The sequence below is a fragment of the Pleuronectes platessa genome, chromosome 3 (assembly GCF_947347685.1).
Source record: "Pleuronectes platessa chromosome 3, fPlePla1.1, whole genome shotgun sequence".
NCBI classification, from domain to species: Eukaryota; Metazoa; Chordata; class Actinopteri; order Pleuronectiformes; family Pleuronectidae; genus Pleuronectes; species Pleuronectes platessa.
In genome coordinates, this window is record NC_070628.1 from 16,222,093 (window position 1) to 16,240,003 (window position 17,911).

Here is a 17,911-nt window from a genome sequence, read left to right on the forward strand (position 1 = left end):
TTATTCAGCGCAGGCATAAAGCATCTAAATAACTCTGCAAACTAAATTCATGATTCAAATTCATGAATTAACAAATAAAGATCTTAAACTTTAGACTGACTAACCTGTTTGTAGTTACTCTTTACCGAACTAAAGTGTTGGTAAGTGTTGACTTTACAATGAATCACAGGTTAAATTGTTAGTTATCGGGATGAACTCGTTTTCATTGAAACATCAGCTTTATTTGCTGATTCAATTTTTTGTCTGCAGATTTTAAAATGTAGAGTAATTTGTTTGCATGTGTATATTTATGTGGAGTTTAGTTTTTTTTTCATGCAAAACACTTTGCAATCTAATCTGCTTTATAAATAAACTTTAATAACTGCAAAAAAAACATGGAGTTAAAAGGGGTACAGACATCACCTAATGTTGCTGGAATTATTTTCAGATCTGCAAAAGCACTATGAAGCAGTTAGATGGGCCAAAACAGTTTGGTCATTTCACACTGCTGGATCATTTCATAAACCTTCACATTTCAAAATTAAACTTCATGACATGTGGACAACTCCATCTCCCGATGAAGATCATGTGATGTGGCTGAAAGCTCCAGAGATTGTTTAGGTAGCTGCTTTGTCCGAGGTCAATAATAATCACAAAAGTTTCATATAAGTTATTCACAAACACATATCCCACATACAAACAATAACAATAATAGTGGTAGTAAAAAATAAAAATCTGTATTTAAATCCACTTGGTTAGTTTACATTTAAGATCAAACATCCCATCCTGTCAAATTGAACAATGTTACTGCTGCACATGAAACAGGAACTGAGGAAACAGCTCTTCCTGTCCCGCTGTGTAACGACAACTGATGTTACCCTGATCACCTGCGATAAAGTACAAACCAAACACACACACACACACACATGCACACAGGGAGAGATCACAAACATAACAAACATCTCTAATGGGTCGGGTCTGTGAACGTGGAGAGAGAGTTCCATAACGGAGATCGGGAGGCGGTCCCAGTGTCGCCATTGATACATTCCTGCAAATAAATAAACACACACAGAGAAGTTCTGAAAGACCTCAGCTTGACATTTCCCTTAGCACGGTTCATGTCCTACCATTGCTTTGCTTGTGGCACAGAATCCTACCTGGCTATAAATACACAACATGCATACCATCTGCATTCCTATTGAGCCAATATTATAGCAGTGGTTCTCTGGGTGTGTGTGTGTGTGAGGACATTTTAATGTTTTGAGGACATGTTGGCTGGTCCTCACTAATTAAATTGGCTTTTGGTTGGTTAAGGTAAGGGTTAGGCTGAAGGTATTAAGTTGTGATGGTTAGGGTAATAAGGGCTAGGGAATGCATTATGTCAATGAGTGTCCTCACAATTATAGACAGACCCACATGTGTGTGTTTGTATATGTGTGTGTATAGGAATCTGGAAATGTGTATACAGAGCCTTGGAGTGGGTACAAGTGTAATGTGGTTTGCAAATGTAGTGTTGACAAATCTGCAGATATATGATCAGATCTGTGAATCTGTAGATAAATATTTAAAGGACAACATAGTCATTCATTTCTGTAAATGCAAAGTGTTCTGTTCCTAGAACTGGAAATACAGACAAGTTACAACTCTTGACGGCTCTCGCACTAGGTTGATTTACCGGTGATTTTTGCTTCACTTCCTTGTGCAAGAAGTGACAAAAAAATGTTGCCTCAATTGCTTTGCCTCCGTTCAGGGTAAAACTAATTAACATAATGTGAATACGGTGATACGGTGTGGCTGTGGTTTGGAGGTGAAACGTGCCGTCGTGTGCCTGGGCAGGATTCTGAATCCCAAATTGCCCCTGACAGCTCTGCTGGCTGTGTGTGAGTGATGTGTGATGTGAAGGGGTGAATGAGGAAACTCTCCTGAAAAGTGCGACATAAATACCAATGTTTTTCTAAAAATCATGTGAAAAACAAAGAGTTATAACTGATGACATGTCTGTGTTTGCAGCTCTTGGAGCAAAACGATTCGCCTGCACGTGTATTAAACTGCGAACCTCATTACACATTAACAGATGATTAAGAATGATTATTACAAATCTGATTAGACACACGTTCACCGATATCACAGAGATTCAGATGCAGTTACACAACTCTCCTCATACACACACACAAATTATATTGCTGCGATATCAGCCTCAGAGATGATCTATTCTCCTACATTCTTTATTCCTCTTTGGCTAATATTTTATCTTTTGGCCTCCTGTTTTAACTTAATCTGCCAGTTCTGCTTTCCCACAATGCCACAGTTCACAATATATGCACTCCTGTGCTCCTTGAGTCGATTAGTCCTTCTAGCTTTGTCTCTCAGATTTATATGTGTCCTATGGCCTAACCTCCTGTCATATCTCCTACATTCATTTGGGTTTAAACTTGATTGAAACACCATCAAGTCTTTCTCTGCTGCTAACCTCAACAAACATTTTTATAAACATGAAAATGAAGAATAACGTAGAACAGCTGCAATTATTATTTAAGTTCATTTAGCTGGTTAGTCTTTGTGTCAGTGTCTTATCCTCTGTAGTGGCTGTTCAGTGACACAGCACAAGGAGAAAGTGAGAGTCTGCAAAGAGCCTTTGGTCCGAGACGCCATCATCGAGCTACTTAGTGAACGTGATATAACTTTTTTTAGATGAACTCAAACTCTGCAGCACTAATAAGGAATACGTGAGGGTTTCAGTTGACAGTGTGTTTGGGGATAGGAAATGCGTGTGCATGATTGTGAGTGTATGCATGTGCATGTTTGTTTACAGCAAGGGGATCAGGAGCGTTTACAGTTGTTTGTCACAGAGAATCCAGAGGGAGAAACATGGAGGCTGCAGAAATACCAAACATACCAACGCAAAGAGGCACACTAATGTCAGAACACTGCACATGGGCTTATTTCTGTGTCCAAATGAAGTTTGCTCCTTCAAAGTTTTGGGCATGTATTTCAAAATACTGAGACAAAAACTTTGATATGAGGAAAGAAAGTAAAAGTAAGTTGTTTCCATTTTAACCCATGGCTGATAAGTCATCAAGATTTTCTTTTAATCAAATGGAGAGGATCTGTGCCTCTGTTTATATTTACCTGAGAGGTGAAGCCTGACCTTCTGAGTGTAAGGTCTGTAAAAAAAAAAAAAAAAAGGCCACAGTTACGATCAACCAGTTGGATCATTTGTCATAATTTTCAAGAACTTGTGAAATAAAAGGAATGTGGATAAATAGAGGAATCGAGTAATTATTTGTAAGGAGGAAACGTTTTTCTGAAGAATACAAAAACTCACCAACAACGTGGTCCTTGGAATGAACTTGAGTCCAGAACTGCGCCTCCTCTCTGAAACAAGTCAAAACCAAAATATTGAATACACAGGATCAAAAATACTTGATCCCGCAGGGAAATGGAGTTTCGTTCAAGCCATGAATAGATATATATGCATCTTATATGTCATAGCTGTCAGGGCTGTTTGAGAAATTAAACTCATTAACTAAAAGAAAGTATAAGTATAATGATCTTTTTATGGTGTAACCTGTTTTAAGATTTCAAAGCACAAATGTTTACCTTGTCTTCTTTTTCTCAGCTGCTGCTTTTACTGTTTGAGTAGAAAGAGAAATGAGAGTGGAAATCATGTGTCTCAAAAAGGAAGATGTACACAAGAGCGAAAAAACGAAAATCGGTGACAAAGCAAAGATTATCGTGTGAAATAACCTTTCCTGTGTGCGACCACAGCCACCAGAGCTACGGAGCAGAGGAACAACACCACAGCGGAGAAAGATCCCAGCACCAGAGGCCAGTCCACAGCTGACAAACCTGCAGGCGTTACACAGCCGTTAATGCTAGACACACAAGGAGGACTGTGAAAAATATAAAAGCATTTCTGTTATTACGGGGCACTGTGGTGAAAGTGTATGATTCATGGTAGATGTAGCTACTTAAAGTGGTGAGTAATGAATTCTCTCACACCACAGACAGCAGAGATACATCCTAATTCTGCAGAGTCTGAGTAATCGGTTCAGCCTTTTGCTTCCTGTCACTCAGAATTAACAAAAGATGAGACCACAAATGAAGTAATGGAATGCTAGTGTTCGCCTACCTGGTGATGGAGGAGGTGGATCTCCTGAAATATATATGAGAAAACATGTATTTATTATCAGGTTTGTCCCATTGAGATTAAAAACTCTACTTTACGAGGGAGACATGGCCCAGAATAGCGGAAACACAGTCATTGACTGACAAAAACATAAATTAACTGTTAACTATTAGCTATGAATTGTTTATCAAACATGTTAAAATGTTCTTAAAAATGTGTTTTATTACTGAAAAGTGCTTGAATAAGGGAAAATGTTTAACAATTTCCAGAAAAAACTAAAGTGGGAAGTTGGTGTATTGTTGTGTGTAAAGTACAGTAAAGTAAGTAATCTACTCCAAAAACATCAAAGAGTTTATTTAAATATTTATTTTAAAATTGTAATGTTATTTGTAATGTATGGTACTAATAACATCATAAAAAGCGACATTCACTACAGCCAGTATTATGATGCTAGGACAGGATTTTCTTGAGCAAAAAACTATAAATTTTTTATATAACATGGACACCTTAGTACTGCCGTTCAGTACAATTGAGATAAAGTAATAGTTGTCATAAGCCAACACTAAGCAATAGAAGGTAAATAACATTAAAACTTGAATATATAAAACATTTGCACCCAGACAACCTGGATTTGCGTCTGAGTAAAGTAAATAACATAAACACTACAAGTTTGAATCTTTACCTTTGATTACAGATAAAGGGTGACTGCGTTGGGAGTTGCTCCATGTCTTTCCCAGAAAGACACTGTACTGGCACTGGTACAGAACCACTAGAGAGTCTTGGACAGGCACTGGGAAAGAGGCCTGGTGCTGGATCACTTTGGCGTGGTGTGTGGCGACAGGAAGCTCATGGTCTGCCAGGTAGAGGGAGAACACAGCACCGGGGTACGCAGGAGACCCGGTGCAGAGCAGATGCCACACGTCCGTCTGCTGGTGGAGATCCAGAGTGGGCAGTGGGAGCACGTCTGCTGACAGATGAGACCAGAGGAAATATCAGCTGGAGTGAAGAGTCTACTGACAGGTCAAGTCATTACTTAAGAAATATGTTTATGGGATGAGTGGCTACATTAAGCTCAAACAATTGATAGAAAATCAATTTGTTGATGCACAGACAATTCATCTGCAACAATTATGATAATGTATTAGTCATTTAAGTAATTTATTGATCTTTTAAAACATCATGAAATTTAATAATTTGGGGTTTTAGGACCAATGGATTAACAGAAAAAGTTATTTATGTCAACTTGAGATTCGTGACTTTATGATGGTGGGCAGCTTTCAGAATGTTAGGCCCTCTCTCTCTGTTCACATTGTGTTTTATTTAGATATCAGACCCTTGATGGTATTTGGCCCTGACATCACCTCACTGCTGTCTTTTAAAGTGGCCTCATATCGAACACGCTCAAATTACTGTTCTTACTGAGCTCATCATGCATCTGCAAAATTGAATTAATACAGATACATTTAAAGCTCAACTCATTTTTATCCTTTGGGCAATAAAAAAATGTATCACCTCAGTCTACCTCCAGCCGCTCTTGTTTTAGTCAGTTCTTTTGGTTTAAATCAATTTCCATAAACTGTATTTATGCCTAAGGCTTTTAGTTTCTTCTTATGAATTTGCTATTTTGCAAATTTAGATTTGTCTTACGTTTTCTTGGTTTTCTTTGAGTGATTTGTTTATTTTCCGTACTTGGCTGAATGAAAATAATCTTTAGTGCTGGCCCTATGATCAATCAAGATTTGTCTGGTCAAGACTTGAACAACATCAGTGACCGATCACTGGGAACATATAAAGGGACTGTTTCAGAGCTGCTTGCTCTTATCATGTAAAGGTTATCTGGTCCATTCTCACCTGTGACAGTAACCTGAACCACGTTGCTCACAGTAGAATTCACCAACTGCCTCTTTCTGGTGACCTGATAGATGCAGGTGTACTCTCCGTCCTCTCCTCCCTTCACTGGCCCCACAGTAAACATTCCTGCCTGAGGTTCCGAGCTGGACACCAGACTGGACCGAGGCTGCAGGATAACAGGTGTTGACCCCTGTGGCTCGGAAGTCCTCAGCAAAAGGAAGCCCACTGGTGACCTGGCGTGGCCCAACCGGGTCTGAGACTGAGGTGGGAGGGCAGGGACGGAGCAGCTGAAGGAGAGCACATCCCCACATTTGACCACGCCACTGGACGGCTCCACAGTCAGGACTGGAGGAGGGATGGTGAGTGTGGTGCGGGTGGGGGGACCTTCTGGAGAAAAAAACACAAAGGGAGAAGAAGAGGAGACAGTTATCATACATGTGTGTTGCCTCGTTGCTTTTACGGATCATCACTCGGCACCAAATTCGTTAAAACGTAGAACAATGCTGGTTTGCCACAGTTGCTTACCAGACCTCACTCTGTAACCGTCAGCACTACAAGCCAGTACACATTGTGTTTGATGTGCTTGGGTGTGTGTGTGTGTGTGTGTGTGTGTGTGGTTTCTATATGAAGCGCAGGATGTAACCAGCTCTGCACACACCCACAGAGCCGAGACAATAAGAGAGCAGAAAGCACCTGCAGGTTGTGGATCTGTTGAGGTTACAGACGAGCGGATGGGAGTGTTTATTTTTCAAACCACATGTCGAAATCATGACCTTGTGCACCTTGAACAGATCAACTGAAATCCCTTTGTTCTATGTTTCCAAAATGTAGATACAGACTTCAGACATTATTTATCATTTGTGTTGTTTGTTCTTTTATAATGTAATTATGAAATGTGTGCAGGTTGGTGTGTAGGCAATTTTTTAAATGTTGTCAAGAAATTAAAGACACACAAACCGTTTCGGCGCTCCAGCTTCAAATAGGGACTGAATGCGCTGTAGCAGCCTCTACTGTCCTTGTACAGACAGCAGAACAGTTCACCCAAATCCTCCTCCTTCACCGCGAGGGTGAACTGAACCTCCCCAGCACCGGACTGCAGCTCCTGAGAGTCCACCTGCAAGAATGAAATGAAGTGAGGGGAAAAATATAACAACAGGGGCCCAGTGATAACCACACACACACACACACACACACACATACACACACAAATCAAGTTACCCTGTCTCTGAATCTGTATAGCAGGAAGAAAACCCCATGATGGCCCTCTGGGACCTTACAGGTCAGGACCACCTTGTCCTTAGACCTCACATAGATGTCCAGGGCAGGAGGTGGAGGAGTGAGACAGGAACTGGCCGTAGAAAGTTGTCCTACAGACGGATAGAGCAAGGTGTAAAACATACGGCAGGAGTCAGATGAATGTCACAAATTCGTTTTAGATTTTAGATGAGCTGCAGGAAAACAAACTTTCTCGCAAAACTGGTGAGTCAGCAGCTGAGGAGAAAATATAACTGGAAATTGAAAAATAAAGAAGAAGCCTTTAATTCCAATATATGTGTTTGTTTTAATGCTTAAATATTTTATACCAAATATTTTCTCTAATTTCTAGACCAAAAAAGCAATGATGTCAAGATTGTTTGTAGAAACACCTGAAGCGTGATTCTTACCCTCTGTGAGGCAAAGTTGGAGAGAAGTGAAAATCAGAGTGTAAATCCAAAGTAATCGTCCCCGACTAACAACCTGCATCTTCGTCTCAATAAGAAGAAGAAGACTGGATGAAGTTTGACAGAACGCGTGGTCCTCTCTCTCTCTCTCTCTCTCTCTCTCTCTCTCTCTCTCTCTCTCTCTCTCTCTCTCTCTCTGTTTATTACATCCTCTTGGAGACGGAGCGATGGGGAAGTCAAACCTGTAAACACACTTCCTTTTTTGGGGCCAGCTGGTCGGATGTGTGGTCATGAGAACAAATAGCAGCTCGCTAGACCACATATGAAAAATATCCCCGTGTCAGCATGTTTAATGGAAAAGTCAGTAATGTTGTTAGGATGTTATGTGCTTGATGATAAGCAGTTTGGATGTTCTGTTCTATCATGTTTATAATTTCTGAAATTACTTGATGCTGTAATTCATCTTTAGGAGGATTTTTGACCTTTTACATAATGTTTATTTATACCTTGAAATTACTATATCATTTTCTATGATGCGGTCAAAGTAAGGGGAAATGTCTGAAATATAATGATCTGATACTACAAAGGTTTTAACTGTTATTAGTCATAATGTTAAAAATAGGCCCTTATGTTACAAATAGCTTATACTAAATGTTGACACACATCCGGTCAATATGGAAGTTTTGTATTTGGTTGTTTGTTTTTTTATATATTTATTCTTTTGTTACTTAAAAGACTAAATCATAGATTAAATGTCGAATATAACAAGTTGATTTAACTATTGTAAATATAGTGCTCCTGGGAATATAAAAACCCTGATGTGTTTTTTGTATTTAAGGAAATTACCTCTATCTCCCCTAACACGATGCATAAAATCAACAAGATTAAAAGTGTGGGTCATTTAGGAGCAGACAAATCTGCAGATGGTGGAGAGAAAAAAAAGGGAAAGTGGATAATAGTGACCAAGAATTAGGTCAGGGTTAGACTGAACAAGATGTTTATAAACTGTCTCAACAAATCACAACTCACATTTAGTTTGCGTAAGTGGAAGTTTAAAACCCTGAGGACAATTATAAATGTGATTTCAAAGTGGTAAATCTTCCTAAATGAAGTCACACATTTACTCATATTTCTTTATTGAGGATGCAACATGTCAAATTTTCTGCCCGTAAATGGATTTCATTCATGTAGCACAATGCGCTCATACTTATACTGCGATGTAATATGAAAACCTTGGAGCTCCAGGTTCGAAGATTACACGCTCCTCTATGGGTTTAGAAAAGCGAGTTACCTCATCTGTGTATGAAACATTTTCAGAAGCAGTTGTGAAAAGCATAAAAAACATTCAATAAACTTTCATAAACCAGTACAACCATATATCTCATTGAATAAAACATACAAACTGCTTTAGTTGCTCTCTGATACTAATGCTAATGTGTGATCATGAAACTCCATCAAAGCACTACATATATACTAGAAGACTGGTCGTCCATGTTATATCGGAAGTATGACTCAGGATCTTGGGGTAACCTTAGACTGTGACCCTCCACAGTTGTTGTTCCTCATTATAAGATGCTGCTCCCTCCATGGAGATCATCTCCAACAGTTCGGAGCAACACTCCTTTCATCTGATCTGCGACCTTCCAGTTTGCTGCTATCAGTCTTCTAGCTGTCATGCATCCCATTGTTAGAATTTGCTTGTTGTGTTTGGACCGGGTTCCATTGAGAGAATAATTCAAAAGGCACAAAGAACAGTATCACCAATGATGATCGCAAACAGTTTGTTTCGATGTCAGTTTCTGTATTAAAACATGTCAGATCTTATAGCATGCCACCCTTTCATTTCATCAGGACAGGTGTCTTCTGGCTTGAACGTTTACCCAGACGAAGAGCACCTCATCTATCCTCTGGGATCCACGGTCATTCTGAAGAGTCTCACAGACGGCTATCGCCGCTTTCTACTAATATTCAGATTTACATGCCACATTAAATACAAAAGACTGAGGTGCAGGTTATAAATAATCTGAACTGTATAATATATAAGGCGTTTATTCATTTATTTTCTAGTAAAAAATATAAATTACTTAAGAAATCATCACATCAGTTGAGGCATGTGATTGTTAAGGCCGGCGCATGCTTCTGCGTTTTCACGGCCCCGCAAGCGCTTATGTGCTTATTGAGTCGCATTTCCGGTTTCATGCCACATAATACCGGCAGAAACCACGGAAGATTTAGAAGAACGAATATGGACTAAATAGAAGAGCGTTTGGCAGAAGAGATCCGAAAGTATGTCCACTTGGATAACCCGTCACTGACTGGCGGATTTGTCCGCCAGAAAAAGGCTACGAGGAGCCGCAGTGGCTATGTAAATAAACAATCGACGAAGAAGAAGGAAGGCGTCTCTAAGGTCGTTTTCGACCAAAAACATTACTCCGCCTTTCTCCAGGTGGTCGAGTCGTGGTTGAGGAGTTTCACTCACCGAGGATCTCCTGGTCAGCACCATGAACCTGAAGCTGGGGCCTGCACTCAAACTCTGCTTCAACATCAACTCTCTGATTGATGCATGTTTCATGTCTGTGAACTCATTTACTCTGGACTCTTTATTACTCTGGAATGTGGATTGTGTTCCCTTGTTTTAATTGTTATTATTATTGTATTCTTGTCATAATTAATATATAGATTTGACCAAATGTGAAAGTTAAGAAACATTGTGTCTTCTGTTGCTGTGCTGTGTTCGTATGAATAGAAGCAGACTAAATGAATCATACTGATTTGTTTCACTCCAACACTGTGTTAATTGATCAATGAATCCTGTATCTATATTCAGAAAGACAGAGGCAGATGTTACTGTACTAGATATATTTATTCAAAAAGTTTAACATATTTACAACACATTAAAATATGTACAAAGGGGGACAGGGGAGGGGTTTGTTTTGAGGAGTAGGAAAAGGGTGAGGGGCGGCGGGGGCAAGGAGGGAAGGAATGGGTGAGGTAAGTGCTTCTCCACCTCTTCTCTCTCCTCCAGCTCATCTCGGCCTCCTCCTTTCTGCAGCTCAGTCCCATAGTTCTCGTTCTCCTTGTTGAGCTCCACCTCACTGCGCCTTCTTGTCTCAGGCTCCTGGTGCAGGCTCTTGGTGCAGACTTGCTTCCATTATGTTAGCCCTCGCCTGACAGTCACTGAGCTCAGCCAAGCAGTCAAGATAGGCCCTGAGGCGAGCACGCCGTTTCTTGACCTCCTTCTCTATGACACCATCTTTGTCAATCAACTGGTGTTGCAGTTGCTCCACCTGCTCCTTCAGGGCCTGGATCTCCTTTTCCTTCTCCTTCTCCTTCTCCTTCTCTTCCTCTTTCTCTTTCTCCTTCTCCTTCTCCGTCTCCTTCTCCTTCTCCTTCTCCACCTCCACCTCACTGCTACAGGTGGTATCAGGCTGGGGTGGCTCCTGGTGCAGACTTGCTTCCATTATTTTTACCTTGGCCTGACAGTCAGTGAGCTCAGCCAGACAGTCAAGATAGGCCCCAAGGCGAGCACGCCGTTTCTTGACCTCCTTCTTTATTTCTTCATCTTTGTCTTTCAGCTGGTTTTCCTGCTGCTCAACCTTCTCCTTCAGGGCCTGGATCTCCTTCTCCTTCTCCTTCTCCTTCTCCGTCTCCGTCTCCGTCTCCTTCTCCTTCTCCTTCTCCGTCTTCTTCTCCTTTTCCTTCTCCACCGCCATCTTTATCACATCATCTTTGTCCTTCAGTTGGTTTTCCAGCTGCTCCACCTTCTCCTTCAGAGCCTGGATCTCCTTCTGTTTCTGCTTCTCCTTCTCCACCTCCTTCTCCTTCTCTTTCTCCTTCTCCTTCTCCTTCTCCACCGCCATCTTTATGACATTCTCTCTGTCTTTAAGCTGGTTTTCCAGCTGCCACATCCTCTCCCTCAGAGACTCGGCTCCATATTTAAGAGCCATGATCTTCCTGTTGGCTCGGAGCAGTTCGATCCTGAGGCTCATCACAACATCTGATTGCTCCATGGTTTCCAACAGAGAGCAGATCTATTTCTTGATGAAGTTGTTGTAAGAGTTGATGCACTATTTTCCGAAGAAGTTTCCGTTCTTGTCTGGATCAAGTCAAATGGCTTTATGTCTGCAGGTGACAGGATGAAATAGTGTGTAAGATTTAGGTGAGTTTGATCTATCAAATATTCAATGTAAAACAATTGACACAGATAGAGAGAGAGAGAGAGAGAGAGAGAGAGAGAGAGAGAGAGAGAGAGAGAGAGAGAGAGAGAGAGAGAGAGAGAGAGAGGGAGGGAGAGAGAGAGAGGGAGAGAGCGAGAGGGAGAGAGAGAGAGAGAGAGAGCGAGAGAGAGAGAGACTCCCCTCCTGCTATCTGTGTGTAGCTGGTTGCCATGGAAACTCAACTGAATGCACCTGTTCTCTCCTCACTGGGAAGACAGAAATCTAAACTCTGAGTGCAGCACTGAAACTTGTGAGAGTAAACAAATGGGACCGTGTGAGCGAGTTAAGCGAGTTGATGCTCCCTCCAGAAAGGTTTTCTCTGAAATAACATTAGACCCAATGGTGAGGGATCGTTTTTTTCCTTAGAGGAGCTACACACCTCATGTAACCTGCTCCTAGCATTAGCTTACGCTCCCATCAACACATTCAAACTCCACATTAACCAAAAAAAATTCACTAGTAAAAAAAAGCATTTTTTGAAATACATGACTGGGAAAACTCTCCTCATCAATCACCATGGCAAACAGACGCTTTGATTTGAATTTGAATCTGAATTTGATTGGCAGTGATGGCAGTTGTTGTTTTTTTACTTTGTCTTAAATACTAAAGTTAAACACCAAGGTTAATCTTCCCAATGTTACAACAATCACATCGTTTTTTGGACTGAGATGTGAAATGTGAAAATATCCTGGTGCTACAGGTGTTTTGTCCACAATGCCTCGCTCTGCCTGGCATAACGCTACTTAACATCAAGTTAACACATATCACTCATTAAGATAAGCAGCAGAAAACACAGAACAAGCCAGCTACAATATTCCCACATTTGTCATAAAAGCAACAGAAAACATCACATTATCAACATGTAACAGCAGCAGCTTCATTTTATACAGTGGTTTCATTTCAAACTTAAATTATCAGCCTGAATTGTATTGGGGACCATGCTGGGTAAATACAGAGAGAGAGTGAGACATGACTTACCTCAGTCAAGGTCAGAGTGCAGTAGCAACTGTCTTGAACTTTAACAGTATTTAAAGCAATCAACAGCCAATCAGAGGTCTCCTATCAAAATACCTCATTTGATGCTGTTCATCTAAGCATCAAAGGAGGTAGTGAGGGAGTGTCCCTGTCAATCAAAATAATCTTCCATTTCAAATCTTAGCATCTGGTTGCTATGGTGATATAACCACCTCACGATGAGGAAGTTTTGCGATCATTTAAATCTAGTAAATACTTTTCTTCTTACTAATATAATTTAGTGACTATATTTGATTTACATTTGAAATAATAATGTTATGAATAATAACTAAATATGATATCATTTTATTTCATGCTATTTAATTATATTATTAAAACTCCACAGAGAACCACCTGCTGATGATGAAGTTTTTTGCGATCATTTATTTCAGTAAATAAAAACAGGACGTTTCATTTTGGTGGACTTTTAATTGCGTAATACTTGCAGCATCTGATCTTTAAAAACAAAGAGAGGTGCCCTACATCCGTCACAATACCCTGACAGCAGTGTGATCATACTCTCCAGCTTATTGTATCTAATAGACAACACTGCAGAGGTCATTGGACACAATATCAGCGCTTTATTTAGAGTGTAAAACGTATTAACCTGCTCTGTGCTCTGACCCGTTTCAAGGGAAGAAAGAAAGAAAACATAATTCCGAGATCGATAAGTTGAAGGACAAGCGGCAATGAGTGTGAAGAGATGTGGCAGAAACACACAAACATACACACACACACACACAAACACACACGCACACACACACACACAAACATACACACACACACACACACTCACACACACACAAACACACACACACACACACACACACACACACACACACATACACACTATAGGCCATATATGAAGACAGATGACATGGCGGCTCCCCAACAGTAAAGCCAAAGCATCTCTATCACCTCACAGATGGGGCACGGACCGAACTAACAAGTCCACATCAAATAAGCTTTTCTCATAGGTGGCTTCTTCCATTTTAGGTTGTTCTTATCACAGTGATGTACTGTGTGTTCAAGTATTTATTTTTCTTTTGGTTTGGTTTTGATTAGTTATTTGATGCAATAAAACGTCCTGAGTCTGACTTGCGATTGGTCGAACGTTAATATTGTCCTCCGTACGTCCATATCCCGGTGCCATCCCCCTGATCACTACTGTCCAGGCTATGAGACCAATTAAGCAAGATGACGACATTTGTATCTCAGATATGTTGCCTTCATTTCTGCATCGTGGGAAGAAGTCTACGACACACATAAAACTCTCTTCTAAATTCAATTTATTTTCATGAGGAAAGTATTCATTTGTAATTCATTGGTAATTGTACATGAACGACTCAATAATCCCAGCAACACAGGCTTTGCCAGCCAACTTGTATGAAAACTTTTATGACCTATTGGCAAGCAGGAGTTCCTCCATGGACACACAAACAATATATCCTGTATTTCAGTGTCCAAGAGTGGATTGTATATTGCCTCTGGACAGGTCAACTTCATGGGCTTTGAGGTAACATAAGGAAAACCTTTCTATTCTGGATTAGGATAACTCACTAAATTCCATTTAAAGTCTATTACTTGTTTAATTTATCCTATTTGATGTGTGGTACATAAGGAAAAAGTAATTCTTGTTTGCATTAAACACAATGTGGGCTTGAATCCAAAAATGGATTCAAGCCCACATTGTGTGGAAGACCAAAACTTGGAACATTTAGAATAATTATTTACATATTTTCCTAGGCTCCAATTATTATCTGGGACTATACACAGCGAACGATCCATGCCGAGCTGACCCTCCACAAGGCGAAGGTAGAGGCGCTGGCCTTCTCTCCGAACGACAAGTACCTGGTGTCCCTCGGGGGTCAGGATGATGGCCGGTAAACATCATGGCCAGCTAACTAACTTGTAAATTGACTCAGCTGAACAAATTCTCAATGTTGTTGAGTGTGTGGTGTGTGTTTTCTGTGTGTTTTCAGCATATTCCTTTGGGATATTGAGACCAAGCGGTTCATGTGTGGAAGCCCAGCCTCAGCCAACAGTTCTGGTCACACCTTCACTCTGCACTACTCGAATACCAACGACCATGTCTTTGTTTCAGCTGGGAAGTGAGTGAATGGTGCTCCATGTTAATGTGGCCATGATGTTTGTATCTGCAAAAATATTAAATTGTTTTTTTTTTGGGGGGGGGTTAGCGAAACACTGCGAGTCTGGCAGCTGAACCTCACCAACCGGAAGATCACAGCCACAGAGTGTCAGGCAGGAAAGCTCAGGAGGATGGTGAAGTGTGTAGAGGTACGAGGCCGTGAGAGTCTTTCATTCACATCATGTTGTTTATCCAGCTTATTAAACTACTTTTAACCACTTTGATGTTTATCTGAGTTTTGCTTAATGGCTTTTGTCGGTTTGACTGCTGATACAACTGAAATAAAAAACGTACAGTACAGTATATATGATAGCATTAATCAGGTTCACTTGTTTGTATATCACACAGATCTCAGAGGAAGATGAGTTCATTTTCTGTGGCACTACCAGTGGAGACATAATGAAAATCAACCTGAATTCGAGGCACCTGAGTAGCTGTGGTCCAGTTAAATCAAAATACAGCCTGGTAAGTCGGCCTCATGAGGCGCGACATGGCTCATTTCAGCTGTTGTTCACCTTCACTGTAATGTTTCTTGCTTTGTATATCCTGCAGACACCGTTTTCCTGTTTGAACGCTCCTTGGAAAAATATATGCAATGGATGATGTTGTGAAGTTTATTTGATCAGCAGCTGTAATTTCTCCATTTGTGTGTATGCTCCTTTTATTCTTTTATTTATAGGGTTGTACACGTCCTGTAGGTTATTCAGACCGCTCTTCAATATTCGACCCGATCTTTGTAGATAGATTGCTCAATCAGCTTCTATCAAAGAAGTAGTAATTTGAAAAGTGATATATTCTTTGTGTACATAATACCTACTTTAAAGTCATGCCAATTCTGCTCAGGGTGTCAGTTTCCTGAAAATACTGAAGTCTGGGGACCTTCTTCTCGGATCTGGATCTGGTACCATCACTATGTGTTCCAGTACTAACTTCAAAATTCTCAAGTGAATCCAACAACTATATCATTATATCATGTATATATGCATAGACTCACACACACACACACACACACACACACACACACACACACACACACACACACACACACATTGGTATTATATCCAGAGAGGATACACCATGGTTTATTTTGATCTCTTTTCCCACATTAGGAAAGTTCAGGTGGAAAAGGGGGTGACCTCCATTGCTTTAAGCGGAGAAGACAGCCATTTTTTATGTTGGGACAGATGCTACTCGGATGTACCGCATCAGTTACGTAGACTTCGAAGCTGAACTCGTGTCCAGCCACACCAGTGCTGTCAAGGATGTATCCATCTTTAAGTAAGTAGTAGACAGAGAGAAAATCAGGGGTGGTTTTCTCAAGTTTGTCATGCAGCGAAGGTGAACTTTGCAAGAATGCTATATTTCAGTGACGATCACAACAATAATTCAGCCAGTCAGCATATTGTTATGTAATTTTTGCCCCCTGGCTGAATAATTCCCTCCAGTCACAAATCCTTCCTCTTGTAGGTAAACAACAAGGGAAATAGTATCCCCTCTGATATTCTGTTAAACAAAACTTAATCTTTGCTAATATTCTTTGAACATATTTTGATGATTCCTAAACATCTAATGTGACTAGTTGTATTTCTTTTTTTGGCAAAAAAAAAACGTGTTAAAACTTTAAATTTCTCCTTGTGTATAACTTCAGTACCGCATTGTGCTCACTAGAGGGTGACATATGAATGCCTCATCCATGTCACTCTATTTGAGCTTAGACAAACTTTTTTAATTGTAGATATATTGTACATAAACGTGGGTTCTGGTTTATTATAATCATTTAGTATTAATTTACAAAGGTGGTTATAACCCACATTCACTTAACTAAAATTCATCTCTGTCTTTTTAATTTTTCTGCCAGTGGAATCTTTGAATTATTTGGAACCTGCTCTGAGCAGGACATCAAGCTGTGGCACATTGACAACCCCAAAGAGCTGCTGTGCATAACTGTACCCAACAAGACCTGCAATGCCCTGGACTTCATGGCTAATGGACAAAGCATCATTAGTGGTGAGAATCAGGGAGAGATATCTGTGAACCACACACTGGAGCTTATTGGCTCTGTTTCTTGAATCGAACTGTAGTTCAGCCTTGTTTAAAAATAGGTCACTGGTTGGCATGAACCACTAACTCCTCTGCTAATATTATACTATTTTACATTGTTAAATCACCTTATCTTTTTGATGGCAGATCGCTTTGAACTAGTCTCTATTTTCCAGCATGGGACGATGGTGCGATTCGTGTGTTTGGGCCAGAAAGCGGTCGGCTCATGCTCATCATTGACAATGCACACAAAAAGGGGGTGACAGCCATCGCTGGCACCAGGTCCTGCAAGAGGATCGTCAGTGGAACTGAAGGAGCCCCTGAGATGAGAGGGGAGACTTCTTCAAGAACCTCAACCAAGTCCAGTTGACTGGACTGGTTTCAGGACTTGGATTTGTCACAGAGTAGTTGTGCTTTGTTACTTCCCACCTCTGAGTATAGTATAGGCTGTATATCATGGGCCTACTGTATTTCTTACTTTCCTCTTCCTCAGCTCTCTGTGGAATACTCCCAGCATCATCGGTTGCCAGTGTTGTGCATGAACGAACGCAAAAGAACGCGCTCATTGAACACGTTCACTTTTATGAGAACGATGAACTGAACGCAACTCAATGACAAATAATGAATATGAACGGTGAAGACGTTCATTTGTAGCGTCCTCGCGTATAGACAACGGGAAACTTCTCTCTTTATGTGTAACTTTATTAAAGTCCAGCGAACACGACACGCTTCTTGTTCGTAACTCTGACACTCCTCTCGTCCACCACTGTATTCTTCACTCCCCTTCCTCATTCACCCTTGATACGCCAACTCATCAGCGAATGAGAGCCTGGCATCCCACAAAACCCTACAGCCATTCGCCTAGAACAGG

The 17,911-nt window shown here is 40.6% G+C and overlaps 1 protein-coding gene and 1 pseudogene across 3 annotated transcripts; one reads left to right on the forward strand and one right to left on the reverse strand.

The window, feature by feature from the left end:
• Positions 1–335: 335 nt before the first annotated feature.
• On the reverse strand, positions 336–7,785 carry LOC128433888 (uncharacterized). 3 transcript variants are annotated; one of them, XM_053417820.1, is made up of 11 exons: positions 7,624–7,785; positions 7,178–7,326; positions 6,917–7,073; positions 5,960–6,343; positions 4,791–5,075; positions 4,112–4,135; positions 3,727–3,828; positions 3,580–3,610; positions 3,305–3,354; positions 3,109–3,143; positions 336–1,027 (listed from the first exon to the last, which is right to left on the reverse strand). In XM_053417820.1, exons 1-11 carry the CDS (start codon positions 7,700–7,702, stop codon positions 944–946), a joined length of 1,380 nt encoding a protein of 459 aa, XP_053273795.1. In that variant the 5' UTR covers positions 7,703–7,785; the 3' UTR covers positions 336–943. The 3 variants fall into 3 exon arrangements, with proteins under 3 accessions (XP_053273795.1, XP_053273794.1, XP_053273793.1); XM_053417819.1 differs by having other exon boundaries at positions 4,791–5,072; positions 5,960–6,346; positions 7,624–7,784; XM_053417818.1 differs by having other exon boundaries at positions 5,960–6,346; positions 7,624–7,784.
• Positions 7,786–9,431: 1,646 nt separating this feature from the next.
• Positions 9,432–17,410, forward strand: LOC128436062 (cilia- and flagella-associated protein 52-like; annotated as a pseudogene).
• The last annotated feature ends 501 nt before the right edge of the window (positions 17,411–17,911 follow it).

Bases quoted from the DNA above. Each gene is read 5' to 3' on its own strand.
- LOC128433888 (XM_053417818.1), bottom strand. From the start codon at position 7,702: ATGCAGGTTGTTAGTCGGGGACGATTACTTTGGATTTACACTCTGATT. The intron at 7,327-7,623 runs GTAAGAATCACG...ATCCGTCTGTAG, and splicing joins CCAACTTTGCCTCACAGAGG to GACAACTTTCTACGGCCAGT. The intron at 3,355-3,579 runs GTAAACATTTGT...GACTTGTTTCAG, and splicing joins GCTGAGAAAAAGAAGACAAG to AGAGGAGGCGCAGTTCTGGA.